The sequence below is a fragment of the Nanorana parkeri genome, unplaced genomic scaffold (genome assembly GCF_000935625.1).
Source record: "Nanorana parkeri isolate BGI_ZX_2015 unplaced genomic scaffold, ASM93562v1 scaffold1050, whole genome shotgun sequence".
Taxonomy (NCBI): Eukaryota; Metazoa; Chordata; class Amphibia; order Anura; family Dicroglossidae; genus Nanorana; species Nanorana parkeri.
This window is the reverse complement of record NW_017307318.1, coordinates 384,414-404,439: the sequence shown is the minus strand read 5'-3', so window position 1 is coordinate 404,439 and position 20,026 is coordinate 384,414. Positions and strand designations below refer to the sequence as shown.

Genomic DNA, 20,026 nt, shown 5'->3' with positions numbered 1-20,026 from the left:
TATATATATAATTTTTTTTTTTTCTCAAAGAAAATGTTTGATAAAGTTTTGTATGACACTGCATGTGGTCAGTTGGTGATAAACTTCAAAAAACTAAGATTGTTAAATGAACTTAAAGGGACTTCAAGGTAGTTCCTCTCTACCATCATTCTTGCGGTACAGACAGTGTATTGGATGCTTTCATGCCTTCATGTTCTAATACTTTCAAGCTTTCTGCAATTATTACACCTTCCCTTAAGACTATTTACCTCACCAATGACTTAAGCTGGTCATACACTAATAGATTTATTTTCATTTGGTTTGTGAGCTGAATAAAAAAAAAAAATCTAAGATTCCTCCATCCACCATAAACAGCATGGATGGATGAACCTCCTGCTGTGGTTATTGTATTCTGACAGCAACAGGCATCGGTTGCATTCACTGTTCAGCCAACAATTTCTCAAAAGCGTTCAGAGCAGCCCACTGTACAATTACGACTAATTCTTGTGAAGTGGCCGAAATGTTACCAATGTGCGGCCAGCATTATACAAAGGTGCTAGTTTATCTTCATTCCAGCCCTTATCTGAGAACAGATGATTTAAATCTATCACTATATGACATTTTATATAAATACAATTTCCAGGTAATTACCTGAACTAAATAATGATTTCATGCCTTCTAAAGGAAAACACTTATTAGCTAAATGTTTTTACATATATGTGCATGAAGATGTTCTAGAAGGAAAGATGATCTCTGTGGCTAAATCAGAGATCAGAGACAACATAACTCACACCATTCAGTTCTGGTCAGTATAACTGTCATCTCTTGTAACTATCTTAATTCTTCTTGGGCTTTATTGGAGTTCCCACTGTATTTATTATTCCTATATATGCATGTAGAAAAATATCCATTTCTTGTCTGCTTTGCTATGTTTTCTTACAAGCACTAAAATAATCCGACACTCAAAAATGATATGTGAGTTCTGGAGGCTCCATTCAAACTTTTGTGACATTCACCACTTGCAGGCTTGCCAGATCGAGTCACATTCTTTGGAAATAGATGCAAATCAAGATTTCCTGTAGCTTAATGGGAAATTCAGGGCTCCATAACATTCTCCATGTTACTACAGTTTATGCTACAGCCAAAGTTCTCGTGCCCCTTTGTGACATTCAAAAACTAGAGCAGGCACATAACTGATATCAATGACTGAGATATCCCTACGTTCTCATCCTTTTACACATTCACAACATCTCTGACCACAGCCGATACTAGGAAGGCAGGAGAGGCGAGGAAGCTCTGGCATGGTGAGTATCAGGGGATTCTGAGGCCTTTTACAAAGACCTAGTCAATGAATGGGCAAGGTGACAGTGTCTCCTAGCCAGAGGCGTAACTAGAAATCACAGGGCCCCATAGCAAAAATTTGTATGGGGCCCTGTGTTTTCTAGTTACGCCCCTTGCAGAGACCACCTGAGATCCCACACAGCCCACCTGAGAGTGACCCTGCAGAGCCCACCATAGGCTCTCTATGGTGGGCTCTGCAGGGTCTCAGGTGGGCTGGTCACACCCCTGCACACCTCTTACCTGTCAGCCTCGATCAGCTGTCAGCCTTCTCCATCGCCAGTGGGCCCCACCTTTGTCGGCCTGGCCCCTTCCTCCAGTATTGCCAGGCGCTGCCTCCTCTACCGCAAGCTGCTGGCTGTGACTGACTCAGCAGTCGCTGTGAGGAGGAAGGCACCGCTGCACAGATCACTGACAGGTTGTCAGTGATCTGGACAGCGGCACGCTCCTCCTCCCAGTCGCTAGTGACAGCCAGCAACCTGTGATGCTATAGCGACCCAAGCGGCCCCCCCTGTGCCCCGGGCCCCATAGCGGCCACCTGGGTCGCAGTTCTGCCACTGCTCCTAGCTATTCCTATGTCGTTTATTAATGCCTCTGCATGGAGGCTGTTGTAAGCTCTTCCTTGTTCTCTTTCATGTCACAGCTCTCTAGAAGTCCCTCAATAGGAGCGTGTGTCTACAGGGCTTCTACTTTAAAAAAAACTGGCCTAAAAGACAGCACAAAAAAATGTGATAGTGCATACACATCCATCCATTTTTAATGTCTATGGCGAGCTTAACAGTTTGCGCAAAGCAGTTGTCAAAATTTTTCAAGTACAGCTTAATATAGCCTTAGTAGATTGTTCAATCAGATTGTAATGTACGTGGCCAGCTTTACACAAGTCAAAGTTGAATGAATCGATAGATTACATTGGTAAATATCTGAGCTTGAATAATCTGGGACACAGAGAAAAGCACTGTGTCTAAGAGGTGTGAAAAGCTGTATGTAATACAGATATCATGTATTACAGGAGGAATGAGGCACTTTGCACAATACACAGGAGGCACTCTATATAATACAGATATATTAAACAATGCAGGCAACACAGAGTTATGAAGCTCTGCAGTAAAAAGCACTGTGAATAACAGAGAGGTATAACACACTGCATGGAGGAGTATCAGCTACCACCAAAATACAGACGCATGAGGCACTGCGTATACTAGACAGAGACAAAGCACAGCATGTAACAGAAGTCCTGAATCAATGCATATACAGTAATACTAAAGTATAAGGCACTGTGTATAATAGAAAAGTATGAGATGCTGTGTGTCATACAATGGATTGAGGTATCTCACTAGTGACATTGACACTGAGGAGGGAACTGCGTGTAATTGAGTGCTGGAGTTCAGATCTCACTGGTAACATGGATAAAGTGAGCTGAGCTGTATGTGCTGGACTGCAGATTTCACTAGTGGCACATATACTGGGCAGGGAGCTGTGCGTATTGGTGTTCACATCTTATAGCGCTCTCCTCCTGTATTTAATTTCCTATGTGTGCAGGAGTTCAAATACTTCCCTTATTATGTGAACAATCTCTGCAAGTGCATTTCACATCCTGCGTGTACAGGAAATCAGCCCCTTCTAGAAATTTAGTTTTATGGCACGAATGGTACCTAAAAAACTAGGATAGATATTATGATAAAATATAGATATTAAAGTCAAAAGGATTTTAAGCTATTTCAAAATCACTTACAGTGGATGCTGCTCCTTGATGTTTAAACGTTTTACATAGTTACATAGTTACATAGTATTTGAGGTTGAATAAAGACATTAGTCCATTAAGTCCAACCTATTAGGATCTCATTCTAGGAGTACCTGTACCCCTGTATATTACGGTCCCTTAAGAAATCGTCCAAAAGTTTCTTGAACAATTCCACATTCTTTGCTGAAATCACTGTCTGTGGCAGTGAGTTCCAGACCCTAACTGATCTTACTTTGAAGAACCCCCTTCGCCCCTTGTGCTGGAATTTTTAGTTTCCTGCAGAGTCAGCAACTTGCTGTTTTAGAGTGACTCAAGCAGAGTGCTATGCAGTCACCCTTGTGTGTCCTAGTAAGCGGTGTGTGTCTCCACATACACACAGACACAGCAAATCAAGCTACTTCCCTCCTCCCTGGCCCCCTCCTCGCTGTCCTCCCTTATCTCAGCTAGTAGGTGAACAGTTGATGGAGCCTGCATTGTCCTTTGTGATCTAGTACTGGACAGGAAGTTCAGGGAAGCTGAGAGAGTTGGAAGCAGCTGTTCCGACACATGATGATTGTAAGTGTTTGGGCAAAAAAGTAAAGCAATGTTTTGCTGGGCAATGTATATTTGTTTGATCTGGATTCATTATTCAAAACAAGTTTGAGATTTTAATACTACTTTTAAATATATTTCTTATCTGCCCTGAAAGAGTATAAACAATGCTCAATATATGAGCAGAGGCTATAAGAAACGGTTAATAAGCCATGTCACCAACTTAAAAAAATTGCAGGTAGAAGCACAACAAAATCAATTGTTTTAAATTCCTACTTGCTGTGTTTTTTCTTTCCATAAATGATTTTTATTCACTTGCAATGTGCCTTTGAACTTGCTAGAAAACTTGAATATTTTTCCCTAGCACAGCCCCCTCCCTCCTTGCAGATCAGAGCCCTCTTCTCTTCTGGGAGTGTCCTAATTACTATTTGTACTGACCCAGCTCCTCTGCTCTTCAACTGTTAATATAAGTTTTCATGTAGCTTCCTGGGCAGAGGGGCCTGGGCACAGGGGAATACTATAGAGTGTGTCACTTGAGTTACAGCTTTGAGTCACCTGGGACTGCTGACATTACATCCAAGGTTGCACCCAGCAGCACTCTCAAGGCTTTTGGATGTCTACACAGGCAGATAACAGGCACAAAATACATTGAATGCACATATAATGTAATCAGAAGATTGTGGTCAAAATGAATGGCCTGGGGACAGGGTCTCTTTAAAGTCCAAATTTCGCTTCCTTGAAAATGTAATATCACAAGGCAGTTTGCTATAAAATTATGACATTTTAAATAGTATTCATTACCTCTATTCATTGTCTGAGACTTACACAGACTCTTTTTGTATCTATTGCACCAATATTTTTACATTTTGCTTCTTGCCATGGACACATGGAAGGCTATAGGGATACTTTTAGCCAGCTGTATCTACAGCTATCCCATGCAGGAAGCAAACTATGTGCAAGGTAAAAGGTGTGTAGTTAATTTGTCTTTTAAACTGCTTGCTTGGATTTCATATTTATAGATTTTAGAAATATGCCCATCACTTACTTTTGGCATGGGGAACTCACAAATTCCAGAGCAGTAGTAAGCATCAAAAGATTTCGGAGATATAATCCACTCACTCCATCCAATGTCAGCAAAGTCTACTTTTAAGTATCGTCGAGAGCATACTCTGGGTTCATCCCACTGTCGCCTTCGTGCTTTTTTCATGGTCCGCTCATCAAAGTGCAGCACTGGAGATTTTAAAACAGTGTCCAAACTTTCAGGACCCTTTTTTCTCTTCTCTTTCTTTGGGGGTTTTTGCTTAAGGGCTTTGTAAGTACCTTCCCACAAGTCCTGTTTGCTGTAACGTACATATTTGACACCTGGGAGTTCATTATCATGGGTGGAAGTCACAAAAGGGATTTCCCTCTTCACTCTGCTTTCTGAAGACGCATTGGACTCTTGCTTTGGTTCTCCACCATTGGGCTGAAATGGGTCATATCTCTGTAAGGTCAAAGCCACACTATTGGGTTCTGCAATTGATCTATCATTAGCAAATACCAAGATATATGGAACCTCGCTAGGGTTAGTCTCAAAGACTGTAGGGAGTTTATGGCCAAAGTCGATCTCAATCGAAATAAACAAGTCTTGTTGATGTTGGGCCTCCTTGATAATGCTAGTTATGTATTTGGTATGCCAGGCCCCCTTTTTATAGGGAACAGCACTGCTGACATTCCATTTCACCATACCCAAGTCTGTGTGGTGAACGAGGCTTCGAAAGGTGACACTGATCTTCTGTGATAGAGATGGTAGCAAGAGGCGACAAGAAGCATTTTTGGAACGTTTGCAGAAGGACTCTCTAGGAGGCCTAGGGCTTTTGTCTGGTCCAAAATGGAGAGTGGCAGCCAAGACAACTTCAGATGACTGGAGAGAAGTTAAATTGAAGCGATACGTGGGACGAGGAGCCAAAAAATCTGTAAGAAAAAGCAGCTTTAATGTAATGAACACCCGTTTAATGTCAATCTGTTATTTATGGATGGATTAACCGCCAGACATCATGGGTGGATGCATTCAAGGTCTTCAATGTGTTTGCATAATTAAGTTATACAAAGAAGTATTTGTCATTTAGATTTTTAAATTGTAACACACATCTTACTTAATTATTACGTTACAAACAAGCACGTTCACTGTCATAAAAACAGATGAAATAATAAAAACCTTTCACATAATGTATTTCTCTGGAAGTCTTTGAACTTAACAATTGTGAATAGTACTTGTAAAAAGTACATAGACAGGCCCTTGTATTTAAAAAAGTAGGTAGGATACAGTGACACACATTTTAATACATTTTAATAGAGAAAGGAGCAGCAAGATAAGTGCAGGGTGGGTAAATGTCTCTAGATGTCCTCAGTGAACTATCCAGTGCATGACTATTAAGCCCTCAATAAATGGTCCCCATTTGATGTGTCCATCCCACAGTGGCCACTGTCCAGAGAATGTGCATTTTATCCTGAACCACCAGTCTTCATACTATGTGACAAGCTCTCAGTGACCAGTCTCTATTGTATGTGGATTAATCTCTCAATGCACCAATCCATACATTAAAATAAACCCCCAGGCAAGCCACTAAATTAAATAATATATAACTAATTATATTGAATATATAATTGAAAAGATGTTTACTTTTTGATGTATCAAATGATTGGTTACAATCTTGTGATCCACAAACAGCACATCCACAACCAACACTCTTATATTTTCCTGGTTTAGTTTTACTATTTTCCAGTCACCTTCTTAGTTATGTTACCTCTGAATCCACTGCACACACAGACTACCTCATAGGGTCAATAGGACTTTCCGTGGCCTATGCTGTGTAACTTCCTCTCTTAGTTCCCATATCACAAATGACATTATCAAGGTAGGTTTCAATTCGATTGGTGGCTGTGAGAAACATCTTCATTATGTACATCAGACTTTCTGTATGTGAGATATAGCAAGAATGGTGTCCTTGCATCATATCAGGCTTCTGATATGACTGACTGCAAGAAAAGCGTTCCAGCATCACAAGCAAATGTGTTCCAAAAGCACAAAAATCACCACTGGGGAGAATTCCCTTTGTTTTCTGCCCAGTAGAAACAACAGGAAGTAAGAGAAACGTTCTCCAAAGTGAGGGAAATGCCCTCTTAGACAGTTGTCAATGGAACAAGTGTCCTTATTGGAAGTTTTCCTGTCCTAGTGGCAACTCAAAAAATTTGGATTTTCCTTGTCTTTCTGTCCCAGTGAAAATGGAGAGGGTGAATCTCCCTAGTGGGAGGATACAAAACAAGCAGGGTTCATACCCCTTATTACTATCAAAAACTAAATTAAAAAAAAAATATTGGCTTTAGATACACATGACCTCTATATAAAAGAAGTTGTGTCACACTGAATCAAAAAAGTGGACAGAATGACAAATGCTTTGGCTTTTAAGATCAATCACACACAGCATGTGTATTTTAACTGTGTATTGTTTTCTAGGGATGTGTGGAGTCCTACAAATCTAGAAGACCACTAAAAACAATTGAAAAAGGCACAGCAGCATATCCAATGTTTGCAGAAATGCGAATGACCAAAAAGTTTCCATGTGCTTGATTTGATAGAGAATGATAAAAGAAGCAGTTCCAGGGCATCATTTGGGCCGATTCTTTGATCCTATGATTTAACATTCTCATCTTTGCAAGACATAGTATGTGAATATGAGTATGCCGACCGCAGACATTTAGACAAATGCCACAGCAAAATTAATGGTATCTATAAGGTTGATATCACTAGCCAGATAATTTTTAGATTTCTTCTACTTTTTACAATTGATAAAAGAAAAGCTCTGAAAAGCGGCCCTTCACTCATTTAAAAAAAAAGTATTTGGTTGCATGCGCGCGACGAGCTAGGACGGACGCGTCTTAGATCGGCTCCGTACCTGCCGGGTCCCGAATAGCCTCTACAGCCTTCCAGACTGACCCACAACTGTCCCCAGATCGCCGAACAGCACCCTCAACAACTTGAGAGACGGAACTATGTCGCGCCCGGGCTCTAAATCGAATCAGAAGCCACCAAACATCAAGGAGGCACTAGCCGTGGGGGGCGGCCCTCAAGATGGCGCCGACCGGCCTACACGCCTCTCCCTTCACTCGTGCGGCTTCTGTCCCACGAGGAGAAGACGACGGAGATAGCCAGGCCAGCTCCCCGTCTCCTACTCGAGTCATTACTGACCACAAGGAACTTCTGGCTCGGATTGATAAAATGCTGAATAAGGCCCTACAGACCACATCCAAGCTAATTACAGAGCGGTTGACCAAGGAAATCAGGTATCTGGGTCATCGCACAGCAGATCTGGAGGCCCGCATGGACGGTAACGCTGGATACATATGCCCGAGACCTGGACTCCCTGAGGGATGAAAACCTACAAGCTGGAAGACCTGGAGAATCGCTCCCGGAGGTACAATCTCCGCTTCCGAGGGATCCCTGAAACGGTAATAGACCTCCAAGCCACCATCACAGCCCTTTTGCAGGAGCTTCTACCCTGCTACCCGCTTGAAAGACTTGAATTTGAGCGCATCCATCGGGCCCTCGCCTAGAAACCTGTGTCGGGCCCTCCCAGGGATGTGGTCGCTAAATTCTTATATTTCCGCACCAGAGAGAGCGTCCTGCAGGCGACTCGAAAACCGGTCCCCGCTAACATTCCAAGGGTACGACTACCAAGTGTTCGCGGACCTGGCTCCATCCACTATCGCCAAGAGGAGGGAGATGAAACCAGTCCTGAAGTCCTGCAGGCCCGCAATATCCCATACAGCTGGGGCTTCCCCTTTAGGCTCTCCTCTGAGACTCAGTCACCCACCCACCCTTCTCCTAACCTGGGTTATATCACGTTAACTTTTATAGCTGACAAACCGCACACGTTATGAAGCTTTGTTGTATAGAGGTTGTTCGGGCCTGGAGAGGACTTGTGACCCCCGCATGGGCCGTTGTGTGTTGGACATCTCCCGAGGGCCCCGACCTGTCTGGGTTCATTTTAGAACCTACTTAGGTCTTATTGAACTTGGTAATAGAACTGTTAAAACGTTTATTGTTATGTCTTTTTGTTTCTTCTCTCCTTTTCTCACTACCCTTTTCAGCTGCACTCTTTCCTCTCCCCTCCCTCCCCCCTTCCATACCCACTCCCAGAAGTTGGGAGATAGAGCGCCTACATGCACCAGACCTTCACTCAGCGGATGCAATTTAATGAGCTATCACCCTTGGCCTCCACCATAAGACCGGTACAAATCCTTACCCTTAATGTGAAGGGCTTTAACTCCCCCCATAAAAGAACAACGGCGTTCCACCAGTTTCGCTCCTTGGGAGCGGATGTGGTGTGTCTGCAGGAGACCCACTTCTCCCGCGACTCCACGCCCTCGTACTTTGGCCGACGCTACCCTCAGGTCTATTTAGCCAGTGCAAGCACGAAACATAGGGGAGTCCTCATTGCTTTTGCGGGAGCAGCTCAGTTTGTGTTTACAGGGGAGATCAGAGACCCGGCGGGGAGATACCTCCTCCTCACAGGGATGTTGCACGACACGGAAGTAACCATTGTTACATACTACGCACCCAGTACGAACCAATTCCCTTTTTTCACACACCTTCTACAATTGATCGCGCAACATCAAACAGGCACCGTGATGCTCTGCGGGGACACTAACGCAGTGCTGTTTCCCTTTCTAGTCAGATCGGACTCCTCCTCCACTTCTAACACCCGCTCTATTGCTCTACGCTCTCTTTTGGCCCGACACTCACTTGTAGACAGCTAGCGTGAAACACACCCCACCGAGCGGGACTACACTTTCTATTCCAACCCCCATAACTCATTCTCTCGTATAGACCACATATTTCTGGTCCGACCACTCAGCCGTCATGATCTCCCTATTCTCATTGTTAGCTAGTGATACTACCCCCTCTTGGTCCTTTAATAACTCCCTCTTCTCCGACTCCTCTTTAAAGGCATCCCCTCGCTACCACCTTATGCACTACATTAGCCTGAACTGTGTCCCAGACACAGACAAGCTGATCGTTTGGGAGGCCCACAAAGCGGTGATGAGGGGGACATTGCATCAAAACTGCCCCTATATTTAAGAAAAAATACACTGCCCGCCTACACTCCCTGGAACGCGAATTCCAGGAGCGCTCGTCTGCTCACCAACGCCAACCGACCATACAACACAAAAAAGCTCTAGACATAGCGCGTTGGAACCTAAATTTGCATCTTACCTACCGAGCGGAGAACGCACTCAGACGCACAAAACACCTTTTCTACCTTAAGGCGAACAAGCCTGACTCACTCCTAGCCTCTAGGTTGCGCAAAACGGACCCTGCGACGCAGCCCTACAGACTCAGAGTTACGGGGGCTTCATTCACTAGCAACCCAGCTAAAATAATGGACATGTTCCATTCGTTTCTTTCAGACGCAGAATTGGCACTAGCCATTAAAACGCTGAAGACTTCCAAGAAACCAGGTCTGGACGGGTACACTGCCACCTATTATAAGAACTACTCCGACTTAATAACACCACTGATGCGGGACGCCTTTAACTCCATCCGCACCGGCCATCTATTCCACCCTAACTCTTTAGCAGCCACTGTAGTCATGCTCCCCAAACCTGACACAGATAACTCTGCCCCCTCCAATTTCCGGCCCATTTCCCTTCTCAGTATTGATGTCAAGCTCCTGGCCAAAATCATGGCCACCAGGCTGAATTCGGGAATAGGGAACCTGATCCACAAAGACCAAGTGGGCTTTATGCCCACCTGCCGGCCGAGCGATAATATCCGCAAGATAGCACTACTCACCCAACTGGCAAGGAAACGGCAGATACCTACCATGCTCCTATCCCTTGATATTAGCAAGGCGTTTGACTCCATATCGTGGCAATATCTATTTCACCTTCTGGAAAGCTGGGGCTTCGGTCCGCACTTTAGGTCCTGGGTTGCTGCCCTCTACTATTCCCCTTCGGCTGTGGTTTCCAGTACGTGGGATTTAGGTCCAAACCCTTCCAGATACTACGCGGCACACACCAGGGATGCCCACTTTCACCACTTCTATTTGCCCTGGCCATCAAGCCCTTAGCTCACCTCATTAGATCCTCCCCATACATTACGGGCCTACCTGTAGCGGGTCACCACTATAAGTTAAGTATGTTTGCAGACGATGTCCTCCTTACAATAACAAACCCAATTGTTATACTGCCCAATCTGCAAGCCCTCCTCACATCTTTCGGCTCCCTATTGGGCTTACAGGTCAACCACCAAAAATCTAAAGCCCTTAATATTAATCTCCCCCCAAACCTACTAGTGACGGTGCAAGAGTCCTTCCAATATCAGTGAGAAAGTGTGAAACTTAAATACCTTGGGGTCTTCCTCACTAATGACTATCACACCCTGTTTGATGCTAACTACCCGCCCCTTCGCGTAAACTTCAAACTCTGCTCTCCATTTGGTCAACCTACTCCCTCACCTGGCTTGGCCGAATAGCGGCCGCCAAAATGTCATACCTCCTGAAACTGCTCAATCTTTTCCGTGTGCTCCCAGTAGCGGTACCCTCGCATTACTTGAATGTCTTCCAGGGACAACTTCTCAGATACATCTGGCAAGGTTGCAGGTCCCGGGTCTCCAAGACGATCCTGTGCCAACCCCGTAGGGCGGGAGGCTTAGGCGTCCCCAATTTAGCTAAATATTACCAGGCTGCCCTAATATCACAACTCACTAAATTACATGCGCTCAAGGAAACTCCCTTGTGGGTAGCACTAGAAGCGATCGGTAGCAGCCCCCTTTAAATACAAAACCTTCTCTGGTTAACCCCCGTACATAGGAAGTCGCTGACTAATCCCATCACTCTGCATTCCTTAAGAGTATGGGATGGGGTCAAATACTCTGGAGGCCTGGTGTCGCCCCATATGCCCCTCCTCTCTTTTCTACATAACCCTTCATTTACTCCAAGGATGGAGTCGGCTCTGTCCTATCGGCATTGGGGCATAGTGGGCACTACACAGATACATAAGCTCATCACCCCCACAGGCTTTAAAGCATTCCCCCAACTACGCACTACATACCGCCTACCGGCAAGTGAAATCTTTCGTTATCTACAAATAAAAATTTTTGTTACATCCACAATTTGCTTCCCGGTGGGCTGTCCCTTGCTGACACAGTTTGAGAGGAGCTGTAGGGATGATCCCCACTTGCCGTCCCTGGTCTCCCTAATATACGCAAACCTCCTTGCCGTGGGCGCTCCCTCTACCCACAAATACATAAACAGCTGGGCTACTGACCTGGGGTTGGCGGTGGACGAAATGCCATGGTAACAGATATGGGCAACCACGTCCTGCTCACGCAATGCGTCAGCAGTGGAGACCAAATACAAGGTCCTGTACAGGTGGTGCCCAGTCGCATGGCCCATGTCCCACCGGGCAGCTCGCCAAACTGTTTCCGTAATTGTTCATCTCACTGCCACAGGCGGTGATTTCAGCAAATAATGTGGAATTGTTCAAGAAACTTTTGGACGATTTCTTAAGGGACCGTAATATACAGGGGTACGGGTACTCCTAGAATGAGATCCTAATAGGTTGGACTTGATGGACTAATGTCTTTATTCAACCTCAAATACTATGTAACCATGGGTTGAACATTTCTTCCCGCCAAACTTTGATAGAACCTTGTTGAAAATGTGATCTGAGATTTTACCTTTTGAAGGTACATGGTCCACGCTCCATACTTCCCCCAGGCACCGCTATCCGCCACTTCCCTCACCCCCCCACCCCCTCACACTCTCATCCTACTCTTTCCCCTTTCTTTCATTTATATGACTGTCTGCCCCCACTGAGATGGTATGACAGTCCTCTACACTGTGATCTTCCACATCTTGCTCTAAACTCTACTACTAAGCCGCTCTGAAACCTTGGCTAATGCCATTGTACCCCACCGGGCTGGCATATGTATCCACCAGGTGTTGGGCACCAATAATCGGTTGCACGCGATAACAACTGTACGTTACAATGGATACAACATTTGGGTTGTGCTATTTACTTAACCACTACGAGCTGTAGTTTTACTTGCTTGTACTTCAAATATCACTGCCTGGTATGGATACATGTGGTCAGCCCTCACCAACTTATTTGCCTAAAGGAATTTATTGCATTATAACAAACAAGGAACTATGACAGCCTGGCGTACATATCTGCATAATTATAGATAGCACATGTTAGACGCTATCAAGAATCTGTGTACTTTATAATATACTTTTGTCGTCACTGATATACAGAGGCTCAGACCGCGAACCTGATGTTGGTTTTTTTTTCTCTCTACATGAGATTGATGTCTTACCTCTTGCAGAGGATACTCTTGTTATACTTTTATACTGCAATAAAAAACTATTGAACTCGAAATAAAAGTATTTACCTTCTGGTTCCTTTCCCCTCCCATTTTTTTAAAGTAGACATTTTTTTGTGCTGCACTACCGCACTTCCTGATACTTTATCCAGGCGAGAATTACATAGGGATGACCGAATGCCTTGTGGGTTTGCCAGAGCAGTGCTCTTTGTTGTTCTGCACACACAAATGTGCTGCAGGTCTCTGCCAGGTCCCGAATACCTGCATCACATTCGCGCATGTACAGGAAATTACTGCAATGTGGAAGAGGGGTGGTGGGATGGAAATTATGCCGGGGTGAAGTTCCTCTTTAAGTTCACCCTTCTACTACGCTCGATTAAAAAATCACCGAACACTACCCTTTACTTGCTCCCTAGCCTCTGGCAGGGAAGTGGAGGGCATCCCATGGAAGGAAATTGATTCAACAGTACATGGTACTCTGGAATGAAGACTTCTCAGAATTCCCTGCTTACATCATAAGTAGAATACTGTATTAGGTATAACTCTAATGACTTGTTTCCCAGGCAGTCAGATGACTTGACAGATGGATGTAATTAGGACCCTCGTTCTCAGGCATGGTTCACAGACCAGGCCCAGACAGTAAGAACTTTTACTGCAGGATTCCTCCTAACAGAAATAACAATGATTATATTACATACAGCTCGATGACAATACAAGCCCATCGTAAAGTGGCAGACCATGCTGCTCTCACGCCTATTCGGAAAACTACACTCCCAAAACTATCACACATGCCACTTTTGGAGTAGGACAGATCCAAAAACTGCTCAGTGCATCAACTTTTAGATGATAATCTGATGAACTGCTGTTTTAACTATTAAAACAAACCTATAATACCTACATACAGAAATAGCTTTTAATCTGTAACACCAACAGGAGCCTGTATATAGGTGTTAGTTTTCAATTAGAGAACTCTGAAAGCCTTGTTATCTCACTACTAGCTGCTAAATATGATGGGTGACTACCAGCCAATCGAAAAGTGTGGAAGATGGATTTTTATATCCATTGTGACTATTGAGGAATATATTTAAATGACAGTTTTTGAGCCCAGGGTTCAGCTTTAAATATACTTTCAAACCCTCAGTAAGTTGCCTATAAAATAAATGTAATGGGCTTTCTGATCTCAGCACAGTCACGCAGTTAAAAAATGCAAATAAAAAAACAGATCTCTGAGGGTAGATAATGGGTATCTGTGGGCTAAAAAGCAAAATAGACAAAACAGCACAGAAAGAAAATCTCATCAACTACCAACTAAACTTAGACGTAAACAACCCTGCTGTCAGCAGGAGCGTTGGACTAAGGTGTGTGGGGGGGGGGGATGTACTCTCATATGAAGGTGGTGCTGCCTCTCATATAATCTCTATTTCTACTAGACATCGTGTCAGTCATTATCTAGAATAAAATGCAGAGAGGACCGATCTATATGTTTCACCACCAAGACAGATCAGCTTGATTAGCCCCAAAAAGCTGACCTTGGAATGTGGCTGTATTACATATACAATGTACTACAGCAGCTGACTGTGCTGGAAACATCTCGGCAGCATTAACTCTTCCATGGCTACTGAGATCTCCACCATGAACAGAACCACAGAGGTGATTCCAATACAGACAGCACAGAGTACCTTGGCACTACAAAAGCTTAAAGCTGAACTCCAGTCACAAAAACCTTCATTTAAATACTGTATATCCCTATCAATAGCCACAAAGAATAGAAATCTACTATGTTTGCCCAAAAAACCATTGGAACCTCAGATATTACCATACGAAAGTGGCAGTGACATAATCACTGTGCTGCACATAGCCTGTGCATAGAGCAATGTTGTGGGAGGGGCCCAACAGGCCCCACCCACTACAGACTGCAGAAAAATACTGGAGGCATAGACACGAACAGTCACTTTGCACTAGGAGAGAGAGCAGTGACTGGTCTTTATTACAGGAAGCTTCACAATGAATTACTGCACAGATCTGGAAGACATGCACACAGCTCACCAAGATTCAAGTAAGAATACACATGACTCTTGTATGTATACAATATTTGCTTATCCCGGAGTTTAGCTTTTAAAAATAAAAAATCCACGTTTTAGAAAAAATAATAATTGCAGACTTCTTGCAAGCATTGCAACCGATATCAGTGGATCACATGTGCAATGCTCTGGCTGCCTCCTGTCCATGTCCTTACCTCGGTATGGACATTCATTAACATGGATGGGAGGAAGAGTCAATGGTCACTACACTTGTATTCCACTGAGAACTATGAGTCCCTCTGCTGCAGTGGCTGATGGAACTTCTAATTTCTCCATTCACAGAGCCTGTCAAAGGATCTGTGAGTGGATACCATGGCTGTGTAAGCCGAGCCAGGCACTGATGCACCATTTTCAAAAATCAGCACTTAGATCAGGGGCGGGGATCCTCCGGCCCGCCAGCTGTGGTGAAACTACAAATTCCATGAGGCATCGCAAGGTTTTTACAGCCACAGGCATGACTCCCAGAGACAGATGCATCATGGAATTTGTAGTTTTACCACAGCTGGAGGGCTGGAGGTTCCCCACCCCTTACGTAGATGAAGCGTGAGACCCCCCCCCCCACCTAGTTTTTTTTTTTTTTTAACTTTAACCCCTTGCTACCACCTGCCCCTGAGCCCTTTAACTGAATCTTGACATTGGGAGGCGGAGTCCTAATGATGCGACCGCTGTGATGCTCTGTCTTGATGTTGCTTCTGGTGGCGCCATCCGCTTGTTAATTGATCACACACACATTCTACATATATTGCTATGAATATTCTACTAGAGAGCCAGTGACCCCCGTATTACAATGTCCCCTGCTCACAGATATTAGGATTTTAAAGAGAACAATCTTCCAGCTAAAACTATGGCAGGAGGACATATCACTGTCAAGGTGCTTTAAATATCTGTTAGAGGATTAAACCTATTTTGGTCCTTCAACAACTAGAAAAAAGTTTTGTATGGACTTACACTTTAATGCCCAACTCTGCAAGGGTTAAATGCTCATTAAGTCCACGGTAGATATGAAGAGGAGGTATCACTTACCATAACCTCCGCTCCGATGGGCTCTCCTTTTCTCTCTGGTGCTCAGGGTTGTGAGCCGTCATCACATACAATGCAGTTCTATTGGCCAGAGGTTGTCTTACAGAAGAAGCTTCGGGGGACCGGTCGCAGCGATGGAGGGACCCCCAGGGAGCAGGGAATAAGGTAAGTATTACTTATCCCTCTACCCCTAGGATAACGCTGGCCATACACTGATCAATTTTTTTCCCTGCGGTCTGAACGGGAAAAAATTCTAATTTCCCCCATCCACGCTGCCGGGCTATTGTGTGCCGCTACACCTGACCAATGACTGCAGGTGATTGGTCGTAGTAACAGTTGGGCTGAGAATTTTTAGACTGGCTCCTTCAACAAAAGTCCATTGTGTGGACTGGCTCCTTCAACAAAAGTCCACCCCTAGGGGGGTGGCAGCTGTTTGCATGAGTCTACCAGAGCAATTCATACAGTCAGCCTCAAGTGTAAATAGGGCCTATAGATACTGAGCAAGACTTCTACTGAGTTTTAAGCAGTCATCATGTAAAAAAAAAACCAAGGTCAAAACTTTTGAATGAAATACCTTTAATTACATTTATTTGTTTATCAGACACTGCTAGAAGTAAAGGTACTTAAAGTGTTAATTGGTACAAAAGAATCAATGTTTTTCAGCACAGAGCCAACTTCCCATCCAATAACTTGATGGGAGAAATCGGCTACCTGTCCATACTAAAGACAATCTGTTACCAAGAACAGAGCACTAAGATATGTATCAGTTCACTAGACAAATAAAGTAACATGTCACTGCTTGTCTGTCAGTATCCGCATCAATATAACACTATAAAAAATGAATTCACCCTATGAACAGCCGCTCTGAATAATAAAATGCAGCGTTCAAGCAGAATGCAGCATCAGGAGCTCCTTGGCAATTCCTGTTGCAGAATCAGAGATGTCAAAAGCTACAACTTTTCCACTTCAGGCTACTCGACAACAAAGGGTGCTTTAGTCTGCCTTATATGACAGTTATGACAGATTTGACAGACAGTAGGCTGGATAAAACACGCATACAGACACTACTGTCAAGAGGTTTTGATGCTTTCAGACTTAAAGATGTGTATTTTTTATCTTTTATGAAATAAACTGATCTCTGATACTTCATAGAAAATCACTGCTGTTGATGTCACAGGCTTTTTTTTTTTCTTGCTCCAGCCTCTCATTTTGTTATTTATCGTGCTAGTTTTTGATACAGTTGAGAAAAGTGGACCGGAACATGCTGAGCAGAAGCAAAAGCATTACTGGATAGCCATTCACACATTCCCAAAACATGACAATGCTCAACATGAAAAATCCTAATATTTTCGCTGTGTCTCTTGTAGCTCAGAAAAATAAATGAGCTTTTCTAGGGAAGCATCGCGCTTTTAGTCCCATTGACTTCAATGGGAGTGCCTGAAATACACCTATGATTCTCTTTGTGCTTGACACTAGATTCTTATCTGAAACAACAACATTCTAAGCATGAATGTGATTTTCGTTCAGGAAAAATCGTATATTTTGTAATGCTCACGTGCTCATACATCTAGATTCTATGCAAGTGGCACATCTAGACAGAATTTGAAGGGCTTTCAATTGAAATTAGTTGGCTCAATGATGGCAAGATTAAATGCTCTGACAAGCGATTTAGAATTTAGAAGGGCAGCTTTAGTCTGGTACCCCAATGAATTTGAGGCATGATGATGAAGCACAGAGCACAGTGAGGCTCCATTCACATATAGCGTTAGCGGTTTCCTATAGTCCTCGGATTACTATAGCCTGAACTCGTGGAATCAGCCTATTAAATCATGCTTGGACTATTTTGTGGGATGCGCGGTTTCGTACAGTGCGGCCACCACAAGAGTCTGAACAATGCGCATTGCAATGCATTTGTTTTTATGTTTGCAAGCGTATTCATATGCGCGAATACGCGCAGAAAACCGCTCATGTGTGAATGGAGCCTGACTATTCACTATTATTTTACTGTAGTATGATCACTAAATGGGACCCTCTGATTTCTGCACATATTTGCTTTTATAATACTTATGTAGTCCAAGGTAGAACATTTTCTTCCACTTTTTTGTCCTAGCTAATATTAGAACTAGTTATATCAGTGGTGGTCAACTCTCATGATATAGAGGCTCCTGATGTAGCTGATGGGCCACACATAATATTAAGTCAATGTAATGCTACTAGAAGCTGTGGGAGACTGCAAACATGCAACTGGTGATGGTCAAAGACCACAGGCATGCTACAAGATATTGTGAGAACCTGCAAACTTGCTGTAGGAGTTATTTGAGACTGGGGACATTTAAAAGATATTCACAAACCTGGAACATGTTTCACAAGACATAAGAAGAATGGTAACATGCTGAAGAAGACATGCATAGACTAGGAACATACTTTAGAAGAAATTCATAGATAGAGGACGTGTTTCCAAAAACATTCATAGAATGGAGCCATGCAACAAGAAATGACCAAAGCCTACGGACATGGTAGAAGAGATTGTCAGAGACTGCAGAGTTGCTGTAGGAGCTGTTGGACACCGGGGACAAGTTTCAGAAGACAATCATTGACTGGAGCTATGTCTCAGAAGTCATAGACTGGAAACATGCTTTAGAAGACATTTATAGACTGGGGACATGTTTCAAAAGACATTAATAGATTGGGGACATGCATCAAGAAATAGTCAGACTACAGGGATGCTACAAAAGATTGTCAGAGACTGCAAACTTGCTGAGAGTTGCTGGACAATTGGGAAATGTTTTAGAAGGCAGGCATAGGCTGAAAACATGTTTCAGAAGACATTTATAGACTGGGGATGTGCAACAGGTAATGGTTAAAAACTATGGGCAAGCTGAAAAAGATATCAGAGACTGCAAACTTGCTTAGCCTTGCTGGACACCAGGAACATGTTTTAGAAGACAGTCATAGAGTGAAGACATGTTTCAGAAGTCATGGATAGACTGGCGACGTGCTTTAAAAGACATTTATAAACAGAGACATGTTTCAGAAGACATTCATAGACTGGACACTGTTTCATAAGACATTCATAGACTGAGAACATGCTTTACTAGACATTTAAAAGCAGGAAATATGTTGAAGAAGACATCCACAGATTGGGGACATGTTTTGAAAGACATTCAAAGACTGGACATGTTGAAGAAGATATTGATAGACTGGGGACATGGCTCAGTAGACATTCATAGACTGGGGACATGGCTCAGAAGACATTCATAGACTGGAGACATGGCTCAGAAGACATTCAAAGACTGGGGACATGGCTCAGATGACAGTCAAAGGTTTTGCATAGTACTGCAAGAGATTACTGCCTTTACATTCATGTTTCCTACACCAACTCTCCACCCCCTTCCACCCCCCCCTTTAAATGTTTTGGTGCCACATTAGATATTTCTCTCAGCTTGATCCATTACAAAATAAAGAAAAAACTAAAAGTGAAAAGGGGTAAACAACACAGAAAAAGTAAGATTGTGTGAAGTAGTCCAGGTCCACAGGTTTGTCACCAGGGAGTTACATAGTACCACATACATGCATTGACATTGGATTTACCTGGCTGGGCTCTGTAGCTCCTCACTGTGTTCCCATCCTGAGATCTGCTGCCTTCTCGACTGTACTTTTCATATAGCCTCATCATATGCATAGAGAGTGGATCGGTGGCTGGGTTCAGCATCCCTGCAGCTTCTGCTGATGGGCTATCTCTGTGGCTAGTGGAATCAGGAGCCCGAATCAGCTTTCCTGTGCTCACAGACATGAAGACCAAGAGCATCCAGTAAGGAGACATCACTGGGACGTTCAGGTTGCAGTCTGATGATCTGTGCTAACAATCAGATTTCCTCCTTAGATCCTAATGACTGAGTTCTGAACTCCTAATAAATATTCTATCACAGATGTGATGATCACGAAGTCACAGGACTGTTAACCTCGGTC

The 20,026-nt window shown here is 43.6% G+C and overlaps 1 protein-coding gene across 1 annotated transcript in view; it reads right to left on the bottom strand.

Annotated features, from left to right (window-relative positions):
* Window positions 1-19,880, bottom strand: part of GDF10 (growth differentiation factor 10) — a 27,744-nt gene extending 7,864 nt beyond the window's left edge. Inside the window, exons 1-2 of the mRNA XM_018567448.1 lie at window positions 19,649-19,880; window positions 4,635-5,542 (exon numbers count right to left, since the gene is read on the bottom strand). Coding sequence (XP_018422950.1) covers window positions 4,635-5,542; window positions 19,649-19,880 — 1,140 coding nt within the window. The remainder of the gene's footprint in view (window positions 1-4,634; window positions 5,543-19,648) is intronic.
* Window positions 19,881-20,026: the final 146 nt, after the last annotated feature.